Source organism: Saccopteryx leptura, chromosome 2 (assembly GCF_036850995.1).
Source record: "Saccopteryx leptura isolate mSacLep1 chromosome 2, mSacLep1_pri_phased_curated, whole genome shotgun sequence".
In the NCBI taxonomy this organism is placed as follows: Eukaryota; Metazoa; Chordata; class Mammalia; order Chiroptera; family Emballonuridae; genus Saccopteryx; species Saccopteryx leptura.
In genome coordinates this window covers 182,900,062-182,920,475 of record NC_089504.1, presented here as the reverse complement: position 1 = coordinate 182,920,475, position 20,414 = coordinate 182,900,062, and the positions used below count along the sequence as shown (strand labels likewise).

Below are 20,414 nucleotides of genomic sequence, written 5' to 3'. Positions count from 1 at the left end.
TATTCAGGTCTGCAGTTCAGAGGAAAGGCTAGAAGATACCACTGTGGGAATCAACAGCATATAGTTAGTTTTTAATGCCATGAAACTGTATGAAATGTCAAGGGAGAGTGCATAGATAGAAAAAGAGAAGTCCCAGAACTGATCCCTGGGGTGCTACAACATTTGTTGTCAGAGAGTTGAGAAGGAACCCACAAAAGTGACTGAGAAAGAGCAGCCTAGACAGTAAGGTAGGAAGAAAGCCAGCCAAGTAGCTGAGTGTGGTGTTCTGTAAACCAAGATAAGAAAGTGTTTCAAGCCCTGACCTGTGGTGGCGCAGTGGATAAAGCCTCTACCTGGAATGCTGAGGTTGCAGGTTTGAAACCCTGAGCTTGCCTGGTCAAGGCACATATGGGAGTTAATGCTTCCTGCTCCTCCCTCTTCTCTCTCTCTCTCTCTCCTCTCTAAAATAAATAAGAAAGAAAGTGTTTCAAGATGTTTTATTATCAACCATTTCAAATACTTTTTTTTCATGGGCTGAAGTAAGACAAGGACTAAGTATCAATCAGTGTGAAGTCTATATACCATGAGTTTCCTATTCTATCCCTACAAGAACTCTGACATGTAGTCAATCCATTAAACTACTTAGCTGTTATAGCAGAAATGTATTTTGTTCCTGCTGTGTGATGTAGATATTATGGAAGGCACTTAAGACAAATGAGACACTGTCCCTACCTCTGAGAGACTCAGGGTTATGAGGAGGTAAACATGTCAGCCTGTTAATAGGGTAAGCACAGATATCCCAGTTAAAGAGCCCTTAGGCTGGGAGCTTCCTGAAGACAGGGCTACCAGTGTGTGCTTTATGTACCCCAGTGCTTGGCACATGGACGATTCTCAGTAAATATTAATGAATAAATGAATGTATGCTCTGAAAGCAAATGAAATCATTTCCTGAGTACAACAAAGAAGGCTTCACAGAGGAGGTAATATTTGAATCCTAAAAGAAGACTCAGGCATTCTTCAAGTCAAAAATACAATTAACTTTTGGAAATTTGTCCTCATCCCACACTTCTCTGTTGAAGCAGCCACAGAGGCTACCTGCTATTTAAGAAAACTCCTTGACTGGCCCTGGCTGATTGGCTCAGTGGTAGAGCATCGGCCTAGCATGCAGGAGTCCCGGGTTCAATTCCCGGCTAGGACACACAGGAGAAGCGCCCATCTGCTTCTCCACCCCTCCCCCTCTCCTTCCTCTCTGTCTCTCTCTTCCCCTCCCACAGCCAAGGCTCCATTGGAGCAAAGTTGGCCCGGGTGCTGAGGATGGCTCTGTGGCCTCTGCCTCAGGCGCTAGAATGGCTCTGGTCACAACAGAGCGACGCCCCAGATGGGCAGAGCATCGCCCCCTGGTGGGTGTGCTGGGTGGATCCCAGTCAGGTGCATGCGGGAGTCTGTCTGACTGCCTCCCCATTTCCAACTTCAGAAAAATACAAAAAAAAAACAAAAACAAAAAAAAACAACAAAAAAAAGAAAACTCCTTGACTGATGAGCAACATGGAGTTATCTTTGTGTGCAGCTCAGATATTTGTGCTTAATAAAATGTTATTTTCATGTTAGGTGGAGTGACATAACTCATAATAAATGTTTTAAATCAGTAATACCTAGCTGATCCTTGTCAGGGTCTGATCATTTATGACATTTATTAATTGTAGCTTGATATTTATCAGGTTTACTTATGGTGCAACTACATGCTAAAGGAATATAAAAAAGAATGGAATGACTCAGTTCCTGTGGGGATTTATTAAAGAGGATACCTAAAAAGAACTTTATTTTAAATCACCTTTAAATATATGAACAAGAGGCCCTGGCTGGTTGGCTCAGTGGTAGAGTGTTGGCCAGGCATGTGGACATCCCAGGTTTGATTCGCAGTCAGGACACTCAGAAGAAGGGCTCATCTACTTCTCCACCCCTCCCAGTCTTGCTTCTCTATCTATCTATCTATCTATCTATCTATCTATCTATCTATCTTTTTCTCTTTCTCTCTTTCTCTCCAGCCATGGCTCAACTGGAACTGGCCCAGGGTGCTGAGGATAGCTCCATGGGCTCCACCTTAGGCGCTAAGAAGAGCTTGGTTGCTAAGCAACAGAGGGGCAGAGCATCACCCCTAGTGGGCTTGCCGGGTGGCCCCCAGTCAGGACACATGTGGGAGTCTGTCTCTCTGCCTCCCCTACTCTCACCGAATTAAAAAAATAAATAAATAAGACAAAGACTGTTCCAGTAAGGGTAATGAACTACATTCAAGAAGTGGAAGCCAGACAGTATAATTAACATGGGGATTCGCTTTATCAGAATAGGTAGGTTAATTTGTTCTAGTTCTTGCTTCTCTTCTCACAGCTTACTTATGTTTTCTAGGTCTTTCAGAGCTTAGAAGCCAAGATTCTAGGAAGTTTCCCCCCCCCCCAAAAAAAAAATGATGGGCTTCCTTTTCCTTTGGTCTGCTTTTGAATATGGCAAAAGGTAGTCCCACCTGTGTCCCTGTTTGTCTTCTAAGCACTCACTCTCTGCTCTTTGCCCTCCTTCGTTGGCAGAAAGCCCCAAGGAAAGCTCGGAGCCGACGGGTTCTCCAGCCCCTGTGATTCAGCACAGCTCAGCAACAGCAGCTAGCAATGGCCTCAGTGTTCGCTCTGCAGCTGAAGCTGTGGCCACCTCAGTCCTCACTCAGATGGCCAGCCAAAGGACAGAACTGAGCATGCCGATGCAGTCGCATGTGATTATGACTCCACAGTCCCAGTCTGCGGGCAGATGATGCCTTCCCTGGTGGAGAGGTCCCCAGCCAGAGCTCGCCCTTCTGAGAGCCAAGAGAGAGAACATCTTACCCCTCCTGTCTGCCTTGGACATGGCAGTCTGGGAGGAAACTGTGTGTTGTAAGTAAAGGACAGATGTGGGGCTTTTCTCTTCAGCCACATGGTCGTGAACGTTGACACCTGTACTAAGGAGCCTCCCAGCCCCAGAGCCACATAGATCATCCCCTAAGGAGGGGGTTTTGATGTCCCCATAGCCAATGGCCTTTCTAGACGGTCTGAACAATCAGTCATTCTTGCCCATGGACGTGTACTTCTCTCTTTTAACACTAACCCTGGCACTTCTAGGTTTGAGGTTTCCCAGTTCCCTCTCTTTCCACTAAGCCACGACTGCTGTCCTCTTGTTCCTTAGCAGCGTGCCACTTCCTGCTAGTAAGGAGAGCTAGACTGATGGCATACCACCTGCTCACCCAGCCCCAGCCCCTCATGGACTCAGGACTTCACGTCCCACTGGCTGCTTGCTTCTCCCTTTTTACCCCTCCAAAATTCTATCAAAAGTTTCACGTAGGGAGAATGTAAGGCTACCTTTGATGTATGAAGTAGTACCTTCCAGCTCCTCCATAACTTTAGTCCTTCTCCCTACCTTCTACCAAAAAACAAAACAAAAAAAACAACAGAAAAAAACAACAAAGCAAACAAAACCAAAAAAAGAAAGAAACAAAACCCTAAGAGTTATAATCCTTTTTTTTATCTGTTTCTAGAGCTATTTGGGTACCACATTTTGTCTCTTGAGTTGTCCCAGTCTAGTGGTGGGGTCTTTTCCACCTGCCATTCAGCTGTGGCAACCTCAGCTGTGGCCTTAATCACATATGGCCTGGCAGTGAAGTGGGGGTGGGAGGCCCTGCTGGCTGACTCCTCTCCTCCCTGCTCCGTCTCCTTCAGCGTAGTCATCATGTTGGACAGGAAAACTTGTTCCATCAGGTTACGGAATTGAGTGTGTGTGTGTGTGTGTGTGTGTGTGTGTGTGTGTGTGTGTGTGACAGAGGGAGAGAGACAGATAGGGACAGACAGGAAGGGAGAGAGATGAGAAGTATCAATTCTTATTGCGACTCTTCTGTCTCCTTAGTTGTTCATTGATTGCTTTCTCATATGTGCCTTGACCGGGGGGCTACAGCAGAGTGAGTGACCCCTTGCTCAAGCCAGTGACCTTGGGCTCAAGCCAGCAACCATGGGATCATGATACCACGCTCAAGCCAGTGACCCCATGCTCAAGCTGGTGAGCCCGTGCTTAAGCCAGAAGAACCTGCGCTCAAGCCGGCGACCTTGGGGTTTCAAACCCGGGTCCTCTGCATCCCAGTCCGATGCTCTATCCACTGCACCACTGCCTGGTCAGGCTGAATTGATTCTTTTATGTTTTATAAAAGTTGACTGACCAAACCATACATATTCCTTTTGGTCACCTTTCTGCTTCTGCCTCTCCCTTTTCATCCCCAGCCACATTATGGCCTTTCTCCTCTGTGACTAGTTCAGATGCAGCCCCATGGAGGCTGTCATGTAGCTCCCTCACTTGTCCTCCATCTCAGTCTCACACATCTATCTTCTGTTCTGAGCTAGGGTCTTACATTGACAGTGTTCACACCCTCTGGATCTACCTTCTTTCCTTCAGCAGGCTCTTAGCTGGGCCACTAGGTCTCTGACTCTGTAGCATTTCTTTCTTCAGCTCCTTTCTGCTCTCTGGCACCTAAATCTTCTCCATAGTCCAGGCCAGCACTCTGAGGCTTCATACCAAGGTTCCTGAGAGGGTTTTCTTCAGTAGAAGGCTGGGTGGGGGAGGTCAGGGAGGGGCAAATGCAGGAAGTACTGATCTCAGCAGAGGAGCCCTGCTTATTGAAGGATCTATCCTGTCTGGGAAATTGGCGACTATTGCTCTCAACCATTCTTACTCTAAGATGAGTCGGGAACCTATGGCTCATGAGCCAGATGTGGCTCTTTTGATGGCTGCATCTGGCTCGCAGACAAATCTTTAATAAAAAAAATAACATTAAAAATATAAAACATTCTCATGTATTCCAATCCAGTCATTTCCTACCGCTCATGTTCATGGTTGTGGGTGGCTGGAGCCAATCACAGCTGTCCTCCGGGACAACACCAAATTTTTATTGGATAATGCGTACGTACACGGGTCGTTGTGTGGCTCTCATGGAATTATATTTTAAAATATGTGGCATTCATGGCTCTCTCAGCCAAAAAGGTTCCCGACCCCTGATCTAAGAGCTGGGTTACAAAGGGATAAATTCACCCCTCTTGTTTCTTTCTTCCCCAAGAAGATTTCTATCTTCCTTTGGCTCTGAACTATGCAACTTCTACCAGGGCTGTAGAAACAATCCCAAGCCCGGCCTGTGGCTGAATATATCAGCTTTCATAGTTCTTCAGTGTGAAACCTTCCAGTTGTCCCAGAGCCACCTTTTGCCATCTGCCAAAGCCAACAGTGTCCTTTTCTCCATCTCCCTACTTCCATCTTAAATATACATACAGAGTAACTCCCAGCTTCCTTTAGTATTTTGTCTTCCAAAATTGGCTCTGATAGGGGAATGAGGAAATGTTCTAAGCTATAAGATTCCAGCCTCCTCAGAGTGATTAACTGGTGAGCCCGTCAGATGACATGTTCCACTGCACTTGTTTTTAATTTCCCCTCCTGCTTTTCAGAGCCGGTGCTGAACAAGCTACACCTGGTGAAGAGAAAGGAGAGAAAACCTGGTTTTCTCATCCTCTACCACCCGGGACCCAACAGGAACAGCCTGAGGTGACTCAGATTAGCAAATGGCATGGCAGATGGTCCAGACACAGGGTGCCCCCTCCTAGGAGTCCACTTGCCTTTAAAAATTCACAGCCGTAACTTGTGCTCAGGGCTTTTTTTAGACGGCTGTTTCCAGGGTTTTTCTCCTCCTTTCGTTTTGTTTCATTTTTTTATCCCGATTTCCCACTAGCAGCCTTGCCCGTAAGCTCGACTGAGTTTATGGCTCCTGAGGAGCCTTCATAAGACCTTCACTATTTTTCTTCCCCTCAGTCAAGTGTCTTTCAAGTAAGGATGAGCTTGTCACTGCATCCACGCCCTGCCTCACTGCTGGCTCTGGAGGAGGCTTGAACCCTGCCAGTCTGAGTAGGGTGGCTGTTTTATGTAGAGGGTCTTATTTGACTTCTTAACCTCCCTGTCTAATTCTCATTTTCATCAATGAGAAGTTAGTATTGGGGACCTAAAAGAGGGGCATTGGCAGAACCTTAGTAGTAAAGCAGCAGTGACATGAGGAAGGGGCAGGACAGAGCCCCCACGCCAGACAGCTCTGTAGTTGGTCCTCGGTCTCTAAGAAGACAGAGAAATTGCTTACCCTGACGCCTCTCTCATTCAAGGAGACATCACTGACCTTGTTACTGCTGCCAGCTGTGTGGTCGCTCCCTCTTGCTCTTGCCTTCCAGACTCATCTGGACCAGAATCAAACACGGAGGGATTACTTAGCCCTTCTTAAGGCCTAAGGCCTCTCTAGGGACTTAAGGGAAGACACCCTCTGAAAGGGGCTGGGGGTGTGGGCCCTTGGGGCTCTTCCAAGTGGACAGAGGACTCAGGCCTCTTACTTCACTCCAAAGACACAGCTTCTAGATCCCCAAGGCCATAGAGAAAGGGGCCAGAACCAGGTCTGGTGTGCAGACTTTCTGCCCCATCCCCTTGATAGCTTCCTTAGAGTTAAAAATTCTGAGAAAGCCTCCCCCACAATTAGGGGAAACTAGAAAAAGTAGGATCTTTACTCTTTCCCTGTTGGTTGTATACCCCAAGTCTGGCTTCCTTCAGTGTCCACTCTTTTGGGGCCTAAGCACTAGACCATATGCTCTCAGCAGTGGTGGAAGAGATGACCTGAGTCTCACCTCGCTGCCTTCCCTATGCTATTGTGTTGTTCTTGGCTCCTTTCCCGGTTCACTACCCTCCAGCACCATGTATCCTGGTTGACGGGATGCTTATTCATAGCCATGCCCTGTCCACAGCCTGAACCGCCAGGCGACATCAGGATATCCTTCCTCTGGTTTCTGAGTCTCCATGCTCCACACTGCGAGGCTCCTTTAATGGTGCTAGCCCTGAGACCGCTCTCCCCCCAAACGTTCTCCCTCTCAATCATCAAATCATTATTTTCCTGTAATACTGTACATTGTATACAGAGGAAGAAAATGTATTTTTTTAATTTCATAACAAGTCTGTTTAGAATCCAGTCCTCCTAGCTGTATCACATATGCCTTTATTGATGTGCTCTTTCTTTCTTTAGACTTTGTTTGAGGGACAAGACACGTGAGGATCCTCAACTTCTCACAACCCTCTGAGTACAGAACTGCGTCTGTTTCTATGTACAACACACATGTGCAGACAGACCTAAATCTCCACCGCTTCTCCCCTTCCCCCCGCCCAGGGTACCGAGCTAGCAGGAGTGAGCATAGGTGGCTGCTCTCTGACGTTTCCACCCTTTCTTTGGGGTCAGGTCCTACCCCAGAATGGGGAGAGTAGGGCAGGTTAAGGCAGCCTCTGTCCTCTGTAGATGCAGGTTTGTATTACAGCTGCTAGGGTTTGTTTTTTAATGGGGGGCTGGTAGCACAGATATCTTATCAGCAGTAGCTACTACTGGTGAGTTATTATTCAGCTATAAGAAATGGCTTTGAGTTCTAGTTTCATTGACTTTCCTTTAGGGCAGTGGTTCTCAGAACCTGGTCCAGGACGAGTAGCACCAGTATCTGGGAACTTGTTACACATTTGGGCTCTGCTCCCGACCTATTGAATCAGAAACTCTGGAGATGGGCTGTAACAAGCACTCTCAAATGATTCTTACACACACTAAAATTTGAGAACCATCGCCTTAGGGGCAATCTGGGAAATCCTTGTAGGGTGTCAAGACTATTTTAAGTACCATCCTCTGCCTTAGCACTAACAGGTATTTTTCCATTTCCTCCAGTTCCTCCCTTCACCCCCATTAAAACAACAACCATGTCATTCATCTCAAAATCTAGATTTGTGTTTGTCCTACTTATCCCTGAAATCTGTCCTGCATCGGTCTGGACAGGTACTTCCCATATTCCCTTGCAGACTGGTCACTCCATGCTCTTTGTTACAGGAAGGACCAGCTGGAGTTTTAGCTGTCCTGTTCACACACACACACACACACACCTTTGGGCAGGGAGATGAGCCTCCAGGCCCAGCAATGGAGGCTGTAGCCTCCTGTTGAAAAGAAAACAGTATGAGTATCTGTTGAAAAGAAAGCAGTGTGTATCTATGGTTATATCTCTGCTTGTCTGTGTATCTTTGACATGTAGCAAAGCCTCTCCATCTCATCAAGCAATTCCACTGTGGGTCTGAGTCTCCCCAGTCCCTAGTGGTGGACTTTGGAAGCATGCAGTGCTACAGGCAATTTTGTTACAAAATCATCTTCTCCCTTTCCCCTCCACCCAACTCAGCATAATCCCTGTGAGCAGGCTCTCACAGGCTCCTGGGATGGGACTGAGGCAGAGGCTTCGCTCTATTCTCCCTAACTGTCCCTTCTCCTCCTCACCCCCGCCACTTAGCAGTAACCCTCCCAGCCATGCCTTCTTCCTCTCCTTTGCCCTGACATATATTGTGCCTTATTTATGCTGCAAATATAACATTAAACTATCAAAAGAACCACTGTTTTGCCTGATGCTTCAATACTCTGATCTACAAGTCCCATTATCCACTCTTTGAAATTCCTCACTCCCATTTCTTAGGACAAAAGGAGCCGGGATTCTTATCCTTTTTATGCAGTGAAAACACAGTCTAGAGAAGGTGGGGCATTTATTTAAATTACATAACACAACAGAAGGCACAGAGCCAGGCTCAGATCTGTGCACTGCCCTGGGGACAAGGGCCCTCAGCATCATGGGAGCACGCACTAGAGGACTGTACTTTATGTGGATGGGGGATGGGATGGTGTTTGAAAGCACATGTTCTAGCTTTCAGTGTTTTGTCCCTACCACCTCCCAACAATTTTGTTTTGTTTTGTTTTGTATTTTTCTGAAGTTAGAAGCAGGGAGGCAGACAGACTCCCGCATGCGCTCGACCGGGATCCACCCGGCATACCCACCAGGGGACGATGCTCTGCCCATCTGGGGCTTTGCTCTGTTGCAACCAGAGCCATTCTAGTGCCTGAGGCAGAGGCCATGGAGCCATCCTCAGCGCCCGGGCCAGCTTTGCTCCAATGGAGCCTTGGCTGCGGGAGAGGAAGAGAGAGACAGAGAGGAAGGAGAGGGGGAAGGGTGGAGAAGCAGATGAGCGCTTCTCCTGTGTGCCCTAGCTGGGAATCAATCCCGAGACTTCCACATGCCAGGCTGACGCTCTACCACTGAGCCAACTGGCCAGGGCCCTAACAATTTTTTAAAAACAAAAAATATATGCCCTGCCTTCAAGAAGTTTCCAGCATGACTGGGGAATGCGGAAATCAAAAGAGAAGCTTTCTATATCTGAGTTCTATGGGTACGGGGGCTTGAAGCAGGTAAACAAGTTCTCAGGACAAAGAGGTAATGCTTAGGATCCATGTGGAGTAAGGAGGCATGAGAAGGGTAGGGCAGTCAGCACTAACTGCATCTGGGTGTTCCTTAATAATTATGACGTGTGGAGAGTGGGCCAGGCGGAAGAACTTGACCAGGAGATAGCAGGTCCCTCTGAGGGACCTGCTCCAATAGGGGAGAAACTAAGAAACTGGCTGATGTTTGGTTTGACAAAAAATAGGGAGACTCGGCCTCCTTAGGAGCAAGAAAGGCAGTGGTGGTCTTCACTGTTTAGTGGTCAGGGTCATATAGGGGGCCAGAAAAGGGTACAAAAGGAAGTTACTGCCCTCCCCTGGTCAGCAAACCGCAGCTCGTGAGCCACATGCAGCTCTTTGGCCCCTTGAGTGTGGCTCTTCCACAAAATACCACGTGCGGGCGCTACCTCGATAAGGAATGTACCTACCTATATAGTTTAAGTTTAAAACATTTGGCTCTCAAAAGAAATTTCAGTCGTACTGTTGATATCTGGCTCTGTTGACTAATGAGTTTGCCGACCACTGCCGGGGCCTAGCAGATAGTTTGGTGAGTTAGTGTCATCCTGAAGTACAGTCTTCGCTGGTTCAATCCCCAGTCGGCACGTACAGGAACAGATGTTCCTGTCTTTACCCTGCTCTCTCCCTTCCTCTCTCTAAAATCAATAAAATAAACATATTTTAAAAAATGAAGTTACTGAAAGCCAAATATGAAAAGCCAAGATTAAGGGGTTTGGGAGGTGGGGATGTGACTGAAGGCAGAGCAGTCTTCCATGTCACAAAATTGACCCATTTCAACCACCAGCCAGAAGAGAGACCAGTCACCTCCATCCTGGACATAGAAATCCAGCTAGATCAACTTCTTATTGCAGACTCAGATAGTGCTGCATTTGGGGAGCAGAGAACTAGTGGAGGGAGAGCAGCAGGCTGGTAAACACGTATTGAGTGCCTGCTCTGTGCTAGATGGAAAGCTAAATGCTTTGTGTCACTTACTGTTTGCAGCAACCTCTTGATAACAGGAGCAGTTGACTTATTTTATTAATGCTGAAGGGAGGTTTAGGTTAAAACACTTGCCCAAGGCACACAGTGAAGTGCCAAGAGCTGATTAAAACTGATTTTTGTCTGATCCCAGAGCCACTCTTTTCAGTGCCCTCTGCTCCTCTGGACTTCTGTCAGATAGGAACACAAGGACTTCACTGTGGGGCAGGATCCATTTCCCACAGAAGAACCATCTACTATGGTCTTAATACTCCCATTTAAGAAGTGGTGAGCCGGACCTGTGGTGGAGCAGTGGATAAAGTGTTGACCTGGAACACTGAGGGTCACCGGTTTGAAACCCTGGGCTTGCCTGGTCAAGGCACATTTGGGAGTTGACGCTTCCTGCTCCTCCCTCCTTCTCTCACTCACTCTAACTCTCTCTCTCCCCTCTGAAATGAATTTTTTTAAAAAGTAGTGAAACTACAAGATGTAATGATGAATGTCAGGTTCTATGCTTGGGACTAGCTGTGAGCCAAAGCTTACAGAAAGGTTCACTCTAGCTTAGGCTGCATTAATAGGAATGTAGTATCTAGAACATCGAAATCAAAACCCACTCTAGGCCCTGGCCAGTTGGCTCAGCACTAGAGCGTCAGCCAGGCATGTGGAAGTCACAGGTTTGATTCCTGGTCAGGGCACACAGGAGAAGCAATCATCTGCTTCCCCCCCGCCCCTCCTCTTCCCTTCCCGCAGCCATGGCTTGAATGGTTTGAGCAAGTTGTCCCCAGACACTGAGGATGGCTCTATGGCCTTGCTTCAGTTGCTAAAATAGTTCAGTTGCTGAGCAACAAAGCAGCAGCCCCAGATAGGCAGAGCATCACCCTGTAGGGGGCTTGCTGGGTGGATCTATCTCTCTGCCTTCCTGCCTCTCAATAAAAATCAGAACAAAACAAAAAACCCTGCTCTAATCTACTTACCCAAAGTATAAATTGGTTTATAAATACTTTAAAGAGGGGGATACTTCCTCTCAACAAAAAACGATTAAAGGGTAAAAGAATGAAATGTCTTCAAACCTGCAAAAGGCTTGCATACATGAAAAAATCGAGAGGTGTTCTGTGAGACTTAATGGGGCAAACTAAGACCCCCTGGTGGAGGCACAAGGAGACGGAAACCAGCTCAGTGCAAGGATAAATCTGTCCAGACTCAGGAGAGGTAAGTTCCGGGGACTTGGGTGTGTAGGGCTCCTCACAGCTAACATTTTGAGGACACTTGCTTTTTGTCGGATCCTGTATTGAATGGATAACCAAAAGTATCTCAAGTAGCTCACCCTAGGAAGTAGTTCCTTTTAATGTTGCTGTGTTTAGGTAAAGAAATTGCAGTTTAGAGAGGTAAACCGCTTGCCCAAGGCTGATTCACAGGCTCCTCATCATGGCCCCTCTCCAGGATGGGCTGCAGATCCACTCGGGTGGGCATGCTGTGACAGGGGGTCTTAGGGTGAGAAGGGAAGGGGGCACCAGATTATTTGAAGGATCCCTTCCTGAGAGGCAGATATTTTTTTTCTAAGGCTGGATTCTAGTACTCTGCTGTAGTAGGTCAGAGGGCTTGCCTGGTCAAGAGGCAGAGGCAGGGGTGGCTACAGGGAAGTGGACAAAATGATAGTCCAACCCTAGTATCCTGGCCTTGATTTTCTGGGACTCCTTAGAATCAGGCACTTAGGAACCTCCATCCACCTGACCTTCCAGAGCTCTTTTCGGGAAAGGGAAATGGCTGGGCCTGGCAGTGTGGAGCTACGGCCACAGGGTGGCAGCAGTCCCTCAGCTGCAGAGGATGGCTTTCCAGGCCCAGGTGAGGCAGTTCCTAAGCAGTGCTCTCGAGTGCAGTGGTCCCCAACCTTTTTTGGGCCACAGACTGGTTTAATGTCAGAAGATATTTTCACAGACCAGCCTTTAGGGTGGGACGGATAAATGTATCACGTGACCAAGACAAGCATCAAGAATGAGTTAGATAGATATAACAGAGGGATCTGGTCATTTTTTAAAAATAAAACATCGTTCAGACTTAAATATAAATAAAATGGAAATAATGTAAGTAATTTATTCGTTTTCTGCAGACCGGTACCGGGGACCACTGCTCTAGTGAACATGGGGTCCATCTACAAAGACAAAGCAATCCACACTTTTTGTGAACTCCCCACTTTCTTTTAGTTTCCTTCTGTATCTCACTTTTCTATCCACAGGCAAATCTCAGAGTAGTGGCTCCATTTGTAACCCTTCAAGAGGCACATATGCAGGGGAGTGAGTGAGCTGGGGGACCCTGTGTACAGCCCGTCAGAAGAGGGACCAGGCCAGATCATCCTAGCCTACTCTGACCCTGGTTCTTCCTAATTCTTCTGTTCCAGGACACAATACCTAGCTCTTCCTGACAGGACTTTTATGTTTTTATTCTACAAGTTAGAAAAGAGAGGAGGTGATCAATTGGAGCTTTCCAACCTGTTGAGGGAATGGGGTTCTTAAAGGCCCCCCCAGGGCCTGGCTCTGACAAAGCATCTGCAATTAATGATGCTTCTTGAGCTCTGGAGACAGGATTTATGCATCTAATAATGTCTGTAACTCCAGGCTTAGGGGCTGGGGCTGGAGGCTGAGAGCAGGAAGTTCCGGAGGGGCCATGGGAGGGGACCCCAAGGGCTCTTAATGGAGCAGTGCATTTCCACTGCCGGCTCTAGATTCCCCCCAGGCTGCTGTGGGGGTCGGGGACAGGGGGACAGTAGGTATAAGAGGAAGATGTGGCCGTAGGAAGGCAGATGACAACATGGATTCCAGGCAGGCAACAGTGCTGCTGGTGGTGCTGCTTTTAATAACAGACTGGGGCCGCGCTGAGGGACCACAGGGCCAGAATGGAGATCAGATCTTCGCGGTAAGTTAGCACCCCCTCCCCATGTCACCATTTCTTCCCTCTACCTCAGCTCAGGTTTGTGCTCTAGGTTCAACACTCCAGTGGCCAGGGTCTTCACTAGGTCCTCACATCCGAGGAGATGGCTCCTCAGCCTCCTGTAACTTGCCACTGGAAGCTACATCCTTTCTGGAGTAACCTGAATGTCCAAAGTCTTTGCCCATCTTCCCTCCTGGACGTCCCTGTAACACAGGAGGAAGACACCGGACCCCGCCTACTGCAGGATGCCGGCACCCCCGGGTCACTCTTGCTCTCCCTGCTCCAGGCCATGCAGAGATCCGGCAGGAGCCCAAACTTCCTGTTTCAGCCCCAGAGGTGAGTCCCAAAGGGACACAGGTAAGGCAGGGGTCAAAGGGAGAGGGGAGGGAGGGCACTGGAGGAGGGGGCCTGAGAGGACCTACAGCTGAGAATGGATCTTTCCTACTAAGGTTTGGCAGAAACACCCAGGGCTCCTGGAGCAACAAGCCTCTGAGTTCTCGAGCTGGGGAGGGGTTGAGCTCCCCATTCTGGAGTCTGGCTGCCCCTCAGCGCTTTGGAAAGAAGTGACATGTCATCCCTTGATACGTTTGCATGCAAGGCCCACACCCAGAAGTGCCATGTGCTCCCCCAAATAAAGCTGCCTGACTTCTGAACCCCAGTGTCTTGTGTCTGAGACTTGAAGGTGCTGAGAGGGAGCCCAGGGCAAGAACCACAGCCCCTCCATCTCCACTAAACTCCCTAGGAACACAGGTGGTGGGGTTCCCAGAAGTCACTGCACTTGCCTCCTGCCACCAGACACGCAGACAAGGGGGCATGGGGAACAAAGCACAGGAGCACAAGAGAGGTGATGCGCCACGGACCTCTGCCATCAACTACTCGGGAACAGAAAGAGCAGGGTTTAGCCTGGCCGGTTGGCTCAGTGGTAGAGCGTCGGCCTGGTGTGCAAGGGGTCCTGGGTTCAATTCCCGGCCAGGGCACACAGGAGAAGCGCCCATCTGCTTCTCCACCCCTCCCCCTCCTTCCTCTCTGTCTCTCTCTTCCCCTCCCGCAGCGAGGCTCCATTGGAGCAATGATGGCCCGGGCGCTGGGGATGGCTCTGTGGCCTCTGCCCCAGGCGCTAGAGTGGCTCTGGTCGCGGCAGAGCGAGGCCCCGGAGGGGCAGAGCATCGCCCCCTGGTGGGCAGAGCGTCGCCCCCTGGTGGGCGTGCCGGGTGGATCCCGGTCGGGCGCATGCGGGAGTCTGTCTGACTGTCTCTCCCCGTTTCCAGCTTCGGAAAAATACAAAAAAAAAAAAAGAAAGAGCAGTGTTTAAAACTTCAAGGAGCAGCACATTTATTCTGGGCTTTAGGGGAGAGTGCCCAATTTCCCTCCCCTTCATCACTAGTAACATGAGGATGGATCCAGGCCGCTGAGGCCTGTGGTCCATGGCTCCTGGCCCCATGCCCTCCTCGGCCTTCAAGGAGGCAGTCTGTGTCAAAGGTAGAGATGGCACCTCCAGGGGGTACCAGAGCTGGGCAGATGCCTGGACCAAGGGCAGGAAGAGCAGGGAGCAAGGTGTACATCCACAAGTCCATCTGGAGCTTTACTTGCTGCCCGCCATGATCTTGAGGTACTGCAGGGCACGGCGAGCGGCCTCACCACGGGCTGCCTCCCTGCTGGTTGCAGAGCCATGACACACGGTGGCCGGCTGTGTGGACAGTTCCACCAGACACTGGCAGAGCCCACTCAGGCTCAACTCCTCTGGAGACCAGGAGACAGGAAGGAGGCAGTGTTGGGTGGGAAGACAACACCGGGAGGGGTGATCTACATCATCGTGCCCTCCCCGACTCCTTACACCCATCTGTGCTTGCTCTGGTCCAGTCCCCACCATCCCCCGGCCCGCAACCAGCCATACCAATATCCAGGTAGCTGACATGGAAGGCCTGCTCCTCAGAGAGCTCACTGAGGACACTGCAGCAGGCAGGGCCCAGAGCACCTAAGGCACTCAGGGAGCAGCTGCGGAGGGACAGGATCTTCTCTCCCACCGAACTGCGCAGAGAATCCCAGGTGCAGCCTGGGCCGCGGTTCCGAAGTCCATCCAGGCGGGAGCCTACACCCTGAAGAGATGGAAACACTGAGAAAGATGAAGCATGGGGCTGGGAGACCCAGGCATTTAATGGACATTTAATGTCCAAGGAGAGAATAGCCCAAAGAATGGAGCTTCTAGCTTGCCTCCCTCAGTCAACCCCCATATGGCCCTCTCTCCCTACCAGACCCTGGACTGGACGGCCAGACAGCCTTCCTCATCCCAGGAACAAAAGCCTACAGGGCCCCTGCCCTGTGCTAGCTCCCCACAGCACTCACCAGCTGGGCCTACAGCTGAAACTGAGAGAGGGGCCCCCCAGAACCTTGGGTCCAATGGGAAGTGGATAGAAGCAGGCCTGGGACCCAAAAAGATGCACTCCTGTCACAGAACCGAGTGCCTAGTGCCCCGTCCAGGCACAGAGGCTGGCCCACAGCCACTCACAATGGAGAAGTGGTCGTCGTCAGGCTCTGCCTCACTCCCGTCCCGGGCATCCAGAGGCACGGTGTGCACTCGAAGCAGCATTTTGGCTGCTGCATTACGCTTTGCCAGCTTTTTGGAAGTGCCACTGCCTGTGTGTTAGGAGAGGATTACTGGATTATATAACTCCCAACAGACCCAGTGTTTTCCACCCAGCTCAAAATGGGGTTGAAGGTCCCTTCAGATTTGTATTGCAAAGCAAAGCTCAGGACCTGCATGTACCTGAGAACTTGGTTGGCCAGAAGAGGGGGGAAGACAGGATGCAAGGAAGAAGCTAAAAGGCCTGACCAGGCGATGGTGCAGAGGGTAACGCGTGGACCTGGGACGCTGAGGACCCAGGTTCAAAACCCTAACATTGCGGCCTGACCTGTGGTGGCGCAGTGGATAAAGCGTCGACCTGGAAATGCTGAGGTCGCCGGTTCAATACCCTGGGCTTGCCTGGTCAAGGTACATATGGGAGTTGATGTTTCCTGCTCCTCCCCCCTTCTCTCTCTCTCTCCTCTCTCTCCCTCTCTCTCTCCTTTCTAAAATGAATAAAAACAAAAACAAAAAAAAACCCTAACATTGCTGGCTTGAAGCCCAAGCTCACTGGCTTGAGCAAGGGGTCACTGGCTTGGCTGGAGCACCCCCTCAATCAAGGCAAGTATGAGAAGCAATCAATGAACAACTAAAGTGCTGCAAGTACGAGTTGATGCTGCTTCTCATCTCTCTCCCTTCCTGTCTCTCTCTCTTGCTCGCTAAAAAAGAAAAAAAGCAAATAGCGAAAAGGACGGAAGGACGGAGCCAAGCTGGGGGTCTCAGCCAGGAGAGCAGGGTTATCTCAGAGAAGCTAGAAGCTTCCTATAGCCAGGACTGAGGTGCTGGGGGACAGTAACTGCAAGAATTCCCTCCTGCCCAATTACCAATCTCAATGAAACGCTCCACTCGGCAGGTCATGGTAAACTCTTTGCGGTGGGCTGGCCCAGACTCCTGAGTCACTGTGTACTCAGGCAACCGCCAGCCTTTCTGTACCACCAGCTCCTTGGAAGAGAGAAATAAGGGTACACAAGGCTAAGTGAGAAGAATCCAAACTTTCTCTCCTTTCTATCCTAGGCAACTCAGATTCCAGGTTAGAAGCTCTAAGAACAAAGAAACCTCCCCCCATGACCTTCCCTCATGGCCCCCTGGGTCAAGGGACAGGCATGCACAGGAAATAAGGATGGGGCACACCTGCAGAGCTCCAACAGGGTTGCACTCAGACTGCTGAGGGGAGACAGGGGGCTGCACCTCCATGTGGGGGCTCCTGAAGGAAAAAGGGCCCAGGGCCAAAGCTGAGGGGGCTAGTCTCTTCTGCCGCTGTCCTGGGCTCCTAAGCCTTGTTTTAGTTTCCCCACTACCATTTCCCTACTTCCCGCCAGGCAGGCAGCTTATCTGTCCAAACTTCCAAGTTGCTTCCTTCCCCCTCCCCTGAAAGTAAAGTCTCCTCCAGGTCTCAGGCCCACTTCAATTTTCTGGAACACGTGATCATCACCTCACCTGGACAGTGGGAGAGGGGCTGTATATCCAGTCCCTGGAAACACCTTATGGGACTCAGACACAGGACTATCATGGGGCCAACTCAGAAAAAAATGGGGCCTGCAAGTCCCTTAAACATGGTCAAACATTATCCATATGGCTATTTAAAAATCATTAATTACCTTCTGTCCCAAGAGCTTACCAGCTGGTGCAAAATCTTCAAACTCTGGCCCCCAACTATTCCAGCCTCTGTATACTCTCAGATTTCCTTATGCCTGACCAACCTGGGTCCAAGGGCTGAGGACCAGGAGCCAGGACCCCTTCTCCCACCCCTCCTCAGGCAGTCAGGAGAGACAAGATACCTGGTTGGGACAGCAGACGGAACAGGAGTAGCAGCTGCTACAGTAGTAAAAGCTGGAACGTCCTCAGGTAGTGAAGAGTCTAGGGGAGAAAAAGAACTTCCCGAGGGGAAGGGGGCCTTTGATTCACACCCATGTGAGGGGGGGGCAGTGGAAGGGTGAGGGACCCAGGTCCTCCTGACCGGCCCATCTCCTAAGAAAATTCCTTCCCACTCAAGTCAAAGACTCTGGGAAGCTCAACCACCAGCTCTTTCTCCTGGGATCCTTGCTGCCAAACACCAAATCAAAAAGACTCAGAAAAAGGAGGAAGAGGGTCTCTTTCTACCCAAGAACATGGGAGCAACAAACTCCAACCTGTGCACAGAACAGGAAAGGAGATTCTGCTAGACAGAGAAGGCCACTCCCTCCAGCCTCAGCCTCCACCCCCTCTCCCTCCCTAGCCTGAACCCCAAACCAGTCACAGTCCCTCAGTGGAGCTGGCCATTCCCCCCAGCAGCAGGAGCCCTGGAAGCATTCTGCTGGGGTCCAGAGGAAACTCAGCAAGAGGCCAGGTCAATGTGGCTAAGTGTCATCAGGCCAGGCCTACCGGGCAGAGGGGCTAGTGCAGGGGCCTGGGTTCCTGACAGGGGCTCTAGGATGCCTTAGCTGTTCCTCCCTCACCTGCTGTCCTCCAGGGCCGGCTCCAGCATGCTCCCCCCTTTGAGGTGTTTGAGGGCCACCTCAGCTGCCTTGTGCTTGGCTGCCTTCTTGCTGGGGCCCTGACCTGAGAGAGGGGGCGCGGGCAATACTGGAGGTCACTGGAAGGACAGAAGAGAAACCAGCATCCCACAGCCTCTCTCTTCACAGCTATAGGGAGTCAACCAAGCCCCTTCTCACTGACCTCTCCCTGTCCAAGACTAGTAGTGTTATATACTAATTGCCGGAAGAGGGCCCTTATCTTTCCATGAGCTCCCCAAATCAAGCCATGCCAGATAGAACTGCTCCTGAGCTCAGACACCTTGGGTAAAGATTCTTTCTCTGCCTTACTTTCCTCTGGGAATCACTTTCTCTAGCTAGAAAACTAGAAAGAAAGTAGACTCAGAGTCAAAGCCTGGCTCTACCATTTACTAAGCATGTGACCTTGCACCAGTCATTGACTCTCTAAGCCTCAGTCTTCTCATATTCAATATGAGGATACTAGCACCTAAATCACTGGATTAGACTAAGGTTTATGATCAAATAGGAAATTGGTTAAACACCTGCAACAGAGCCCAGCACAGCGGGCACTCACTCCCCCATATACTTCACTGAGATTTGGGTTTATCTCCTCTTCCATTTTCCTCTAGAATGACGACAGTCTGCCAGATCACTATGGCAATCCTGCTAGCTCACATCCTACTCACCTCACAGACCTGTTGTCCCAATCCAATCAGTGGCCTTTACCCTGAAATCTCTCCCTCCCTCACTGCTCTTGAAGGACTGTAAAAAGATTCCAAGAAATAATGCCAGTGGGGCCCTGAGAATGCACATCCCAGCCAGGCTGGCCCAAGCCTTCCTCACCAGTGCAGCTGGTGTCGCCAACGGTGACCCGAAAGGTGAAATTAGGCTGGTGGGCTTGGCCCTCGGCTTTGAGAAGGTCGTACACGGGCGTCTTCCCTATTCTGGTCCCATACTCCTGCAGAAGGCTGATCGGGGTCTTGCCCGGGTTGGCTGCCAGCATTTGCTCTATACTGGGGGGGGCACAGACCCACATCACACCTCCCTTCTCTGCACCCACCTGGCCAAGCACTGCTATATCAAACCCAGGGACCCTATAGGAGTCACAGGGTCCAGGGGACCCCAGGTAGTAGTACAGCAACCATAGGCTGTGTTCAATGTGGAATAATGGTGCATGCTGGGAAAGCAGGGTCCACTGTCCCAGGACAAGAGGGAATGCTCTGTTCTTGTCTTAGTTAATGCGGTGAATCCTGTGCCCGAGTACAGTTTGGAAGTGCATGTCCCCTAACACAGTGCAGGCCAAGAACCCAGTACCCACCAAATGCACTGAATGTCGGGGGCATAAAGCCCAAAGCTCCAGTGCAGTCTGGGAACCGGGCCAGCCCTAAACTATTTCGAGCAGGAGGCAGTAGCCACCGCTCGGGTGAATGCCGGGAACCACGGCCCACTACCCCAGTGCTTGCCGGGAACAACCCTCAGACCAGATGCATGCTGGGGCCGCGCCGCTACCCCTCCGCACCACGCTACGCTCTCGCCCCGCAGTGATCCTTTCGAGGCCTCTCACCTGGGCAGCCCGCAGCCCGTGGTAGTGCCAGAGCCCTGCGCCTCTTCACTCATTCCCTCCTGCGTCCCCGCGCGCGCCACCGTGACTTCAATCTCCACGCGCCCCAATACACCGCTGACAAGCTAAGGCCCAGGCCAAGCCCGGAGTTGCGGCCGGTCGGGCCCGCCGTGGGGCACACTGGGACATGGAGTTTTCCTGCCCACCCGATTCCATCAGACTCCACCAGGAGGGGAGCTATCTTTCCCACAACCCTCCGCGTGGTTAGCCCTGGGAGGAGCCGACCGTCCCCTCCACAGTCGCCAGCGAGCTGAGAGTGATTGTTTTTCTTAAATATCGCCCCACCTCCTTCCTGTCACATCTCCTCTACCCTAAGCGGGGGCTCTGGACTTGCGTACTAGCAGAGTGGAAGCGGCTGGGGTTGGGGCGGTAAGGGCTAACTCGAGCAGTGGGTTGGGGGTAGAGACCTCCGAATACTGAGAAAACTACAGAACCCAGGAGCTCGCGCGTCATCTTTGTCGC

At 50.5% G+C, this 20,414-nt stretch overlaps 3 protein-coding genes across 6 annotated transcripts in view; 2 read left to right on the top strand and 1 right to left on the bottom strand.

Moving 5' to 3' along the window:
* The window catches only part of ATF7 (activating transcription factor 7), a 144,451-nt gene extending 138,927 nt beyond the window's left edge, over positions 1–5,524 (top strand). Inside the window, exon 12 of the mRNA XM_066369604.1 lies at positions 2,559–5,524. Within this exon, the coding sequence (XP_066225701.1) occupies positions 2,559–2,776 (218 nt within the window). The 3' untranslated portion in view covers positions 2,777–5,524. The remainder of the gene's footprint in view (positions 1–2,558) is intronic.
* Positions 2,768–13,887, top strand: NPFF (neuropeptide FF-amide peptide precursor). Of its 2 annotated transcripts, none has more exons than XM_066369605.1 (3): positions 2,768–2,894; positions 13,293–13,576; positions 13,690–13,887. In XM_066369605.1, exons 2-3 carry the CDS (start codon positions 13,344–13,346, stop codon positions 13,805–13,807), a joined length of 351 nt encoding a protein of 116 aa, XP_066225702.1. In that variant the 5' UTR covers positions 2,768–2,894; positions 13,293–13,343; the 3' UTR covers positions 13,808–13,887. The 2 variants fall into 2 exon arrangements, with proteins under 2 accessions (XP_066225702.1, XP_066225703.1); XM_066369606.1 differs by lacking the exon at positions 2,768–2,894 and adding an exon at positions 8,584–13,225 and having other exon boundaries at positions 13,455–13,576.
* A 668-nt stretch (positions 13,888–14,555) lies between these two features.
* TARBP2 (TARBP2 subunit of RISC loading complex) lies at positions 14,556–20,169 on the bottom strand. 3 transcript variants are annotated; one of them, XM_066369602.1, is made up of 9 exons: positions 19,896–20,169; positions 19,175–19,339; positions 18,296–18,398; positions 17,639–17,734; positions 16,992–17,064; positions 16,685–16,802; positions 15,747–15,874; positions 15,135–15,336; positions 14,556–14,980 (listed from the first exon to the last, which is right to left on the bottom strand). In XM_066369602.1, the coding sequence occupies exons 2-9, from the start codon at positions 19,332–19,334 to the stop codon at positions 14,823–14,825; spliced, it is 1,038 nt and encodes a 345-aa protein (XP_066225699.1). In that variant the 5' UTR covers positions 19,335–19,339; positions 19,896–20,169; the 3' UTR covers positions 14,556–14,822. The 3 variants fall into 3 exon arrangements, with proteins under 3 accessions (XP_066225699.1, XP_066225698.1, XP_066225700.1); XM_066369601.1 differs by having other exon boundaries at positions 19,175–19,344; positions 19,896–20,165; XM_066369603.1 differs by lacking the exon at positions 18,296–18,398 and having other exon boundaries at positions 17,639–17,717; positions 19,175–19,344; positions 19,896–20,166.
* Positions 20,170–20,414: the final 245 nt, after the last annotated feature.

Excerpts from the sequence above, each read along its gene's own strand:
- NPFF (XM_066369605.1), top strand. The coding sequence starts at position 13,344 with ATGGCTCCTCAGCCTCCTGTAACTTGCCACTGGAAGCTACATCCTTTC. Across the intron at positions 13,577-13,689 it reads TTCCTGTTTCAGCCCCAGAG|GTTTGGCAGAAACACCCAGG; the intron begins GTGAGTCCCAAA and ends TTTCCTACTAAG.
- TARBP2 (XM_066369601.1), bottom strand. The coding sequence starts at position 19,948 with ATGAGTGAAGAGGCGCAGGGCTCTGGCACTACCACGGGCTGCGGGCTG. Across the intron at positions 19,345-19,895 it reads ACGGGCTGCGGGCTGCCCAG|TATAGAGCAAATGCTGGCAG; the intron begins GTGAGAGGCCTC and ends TGCCCCCCCCAG. Across the intron at positions 15,875-16,684 it reads GGAGCGTTTCATTGAGATTG|GCAGTGGCACTTCCAAAAAG; the intron begins GTAATTGGGCAG and ends CCTAACACACAG.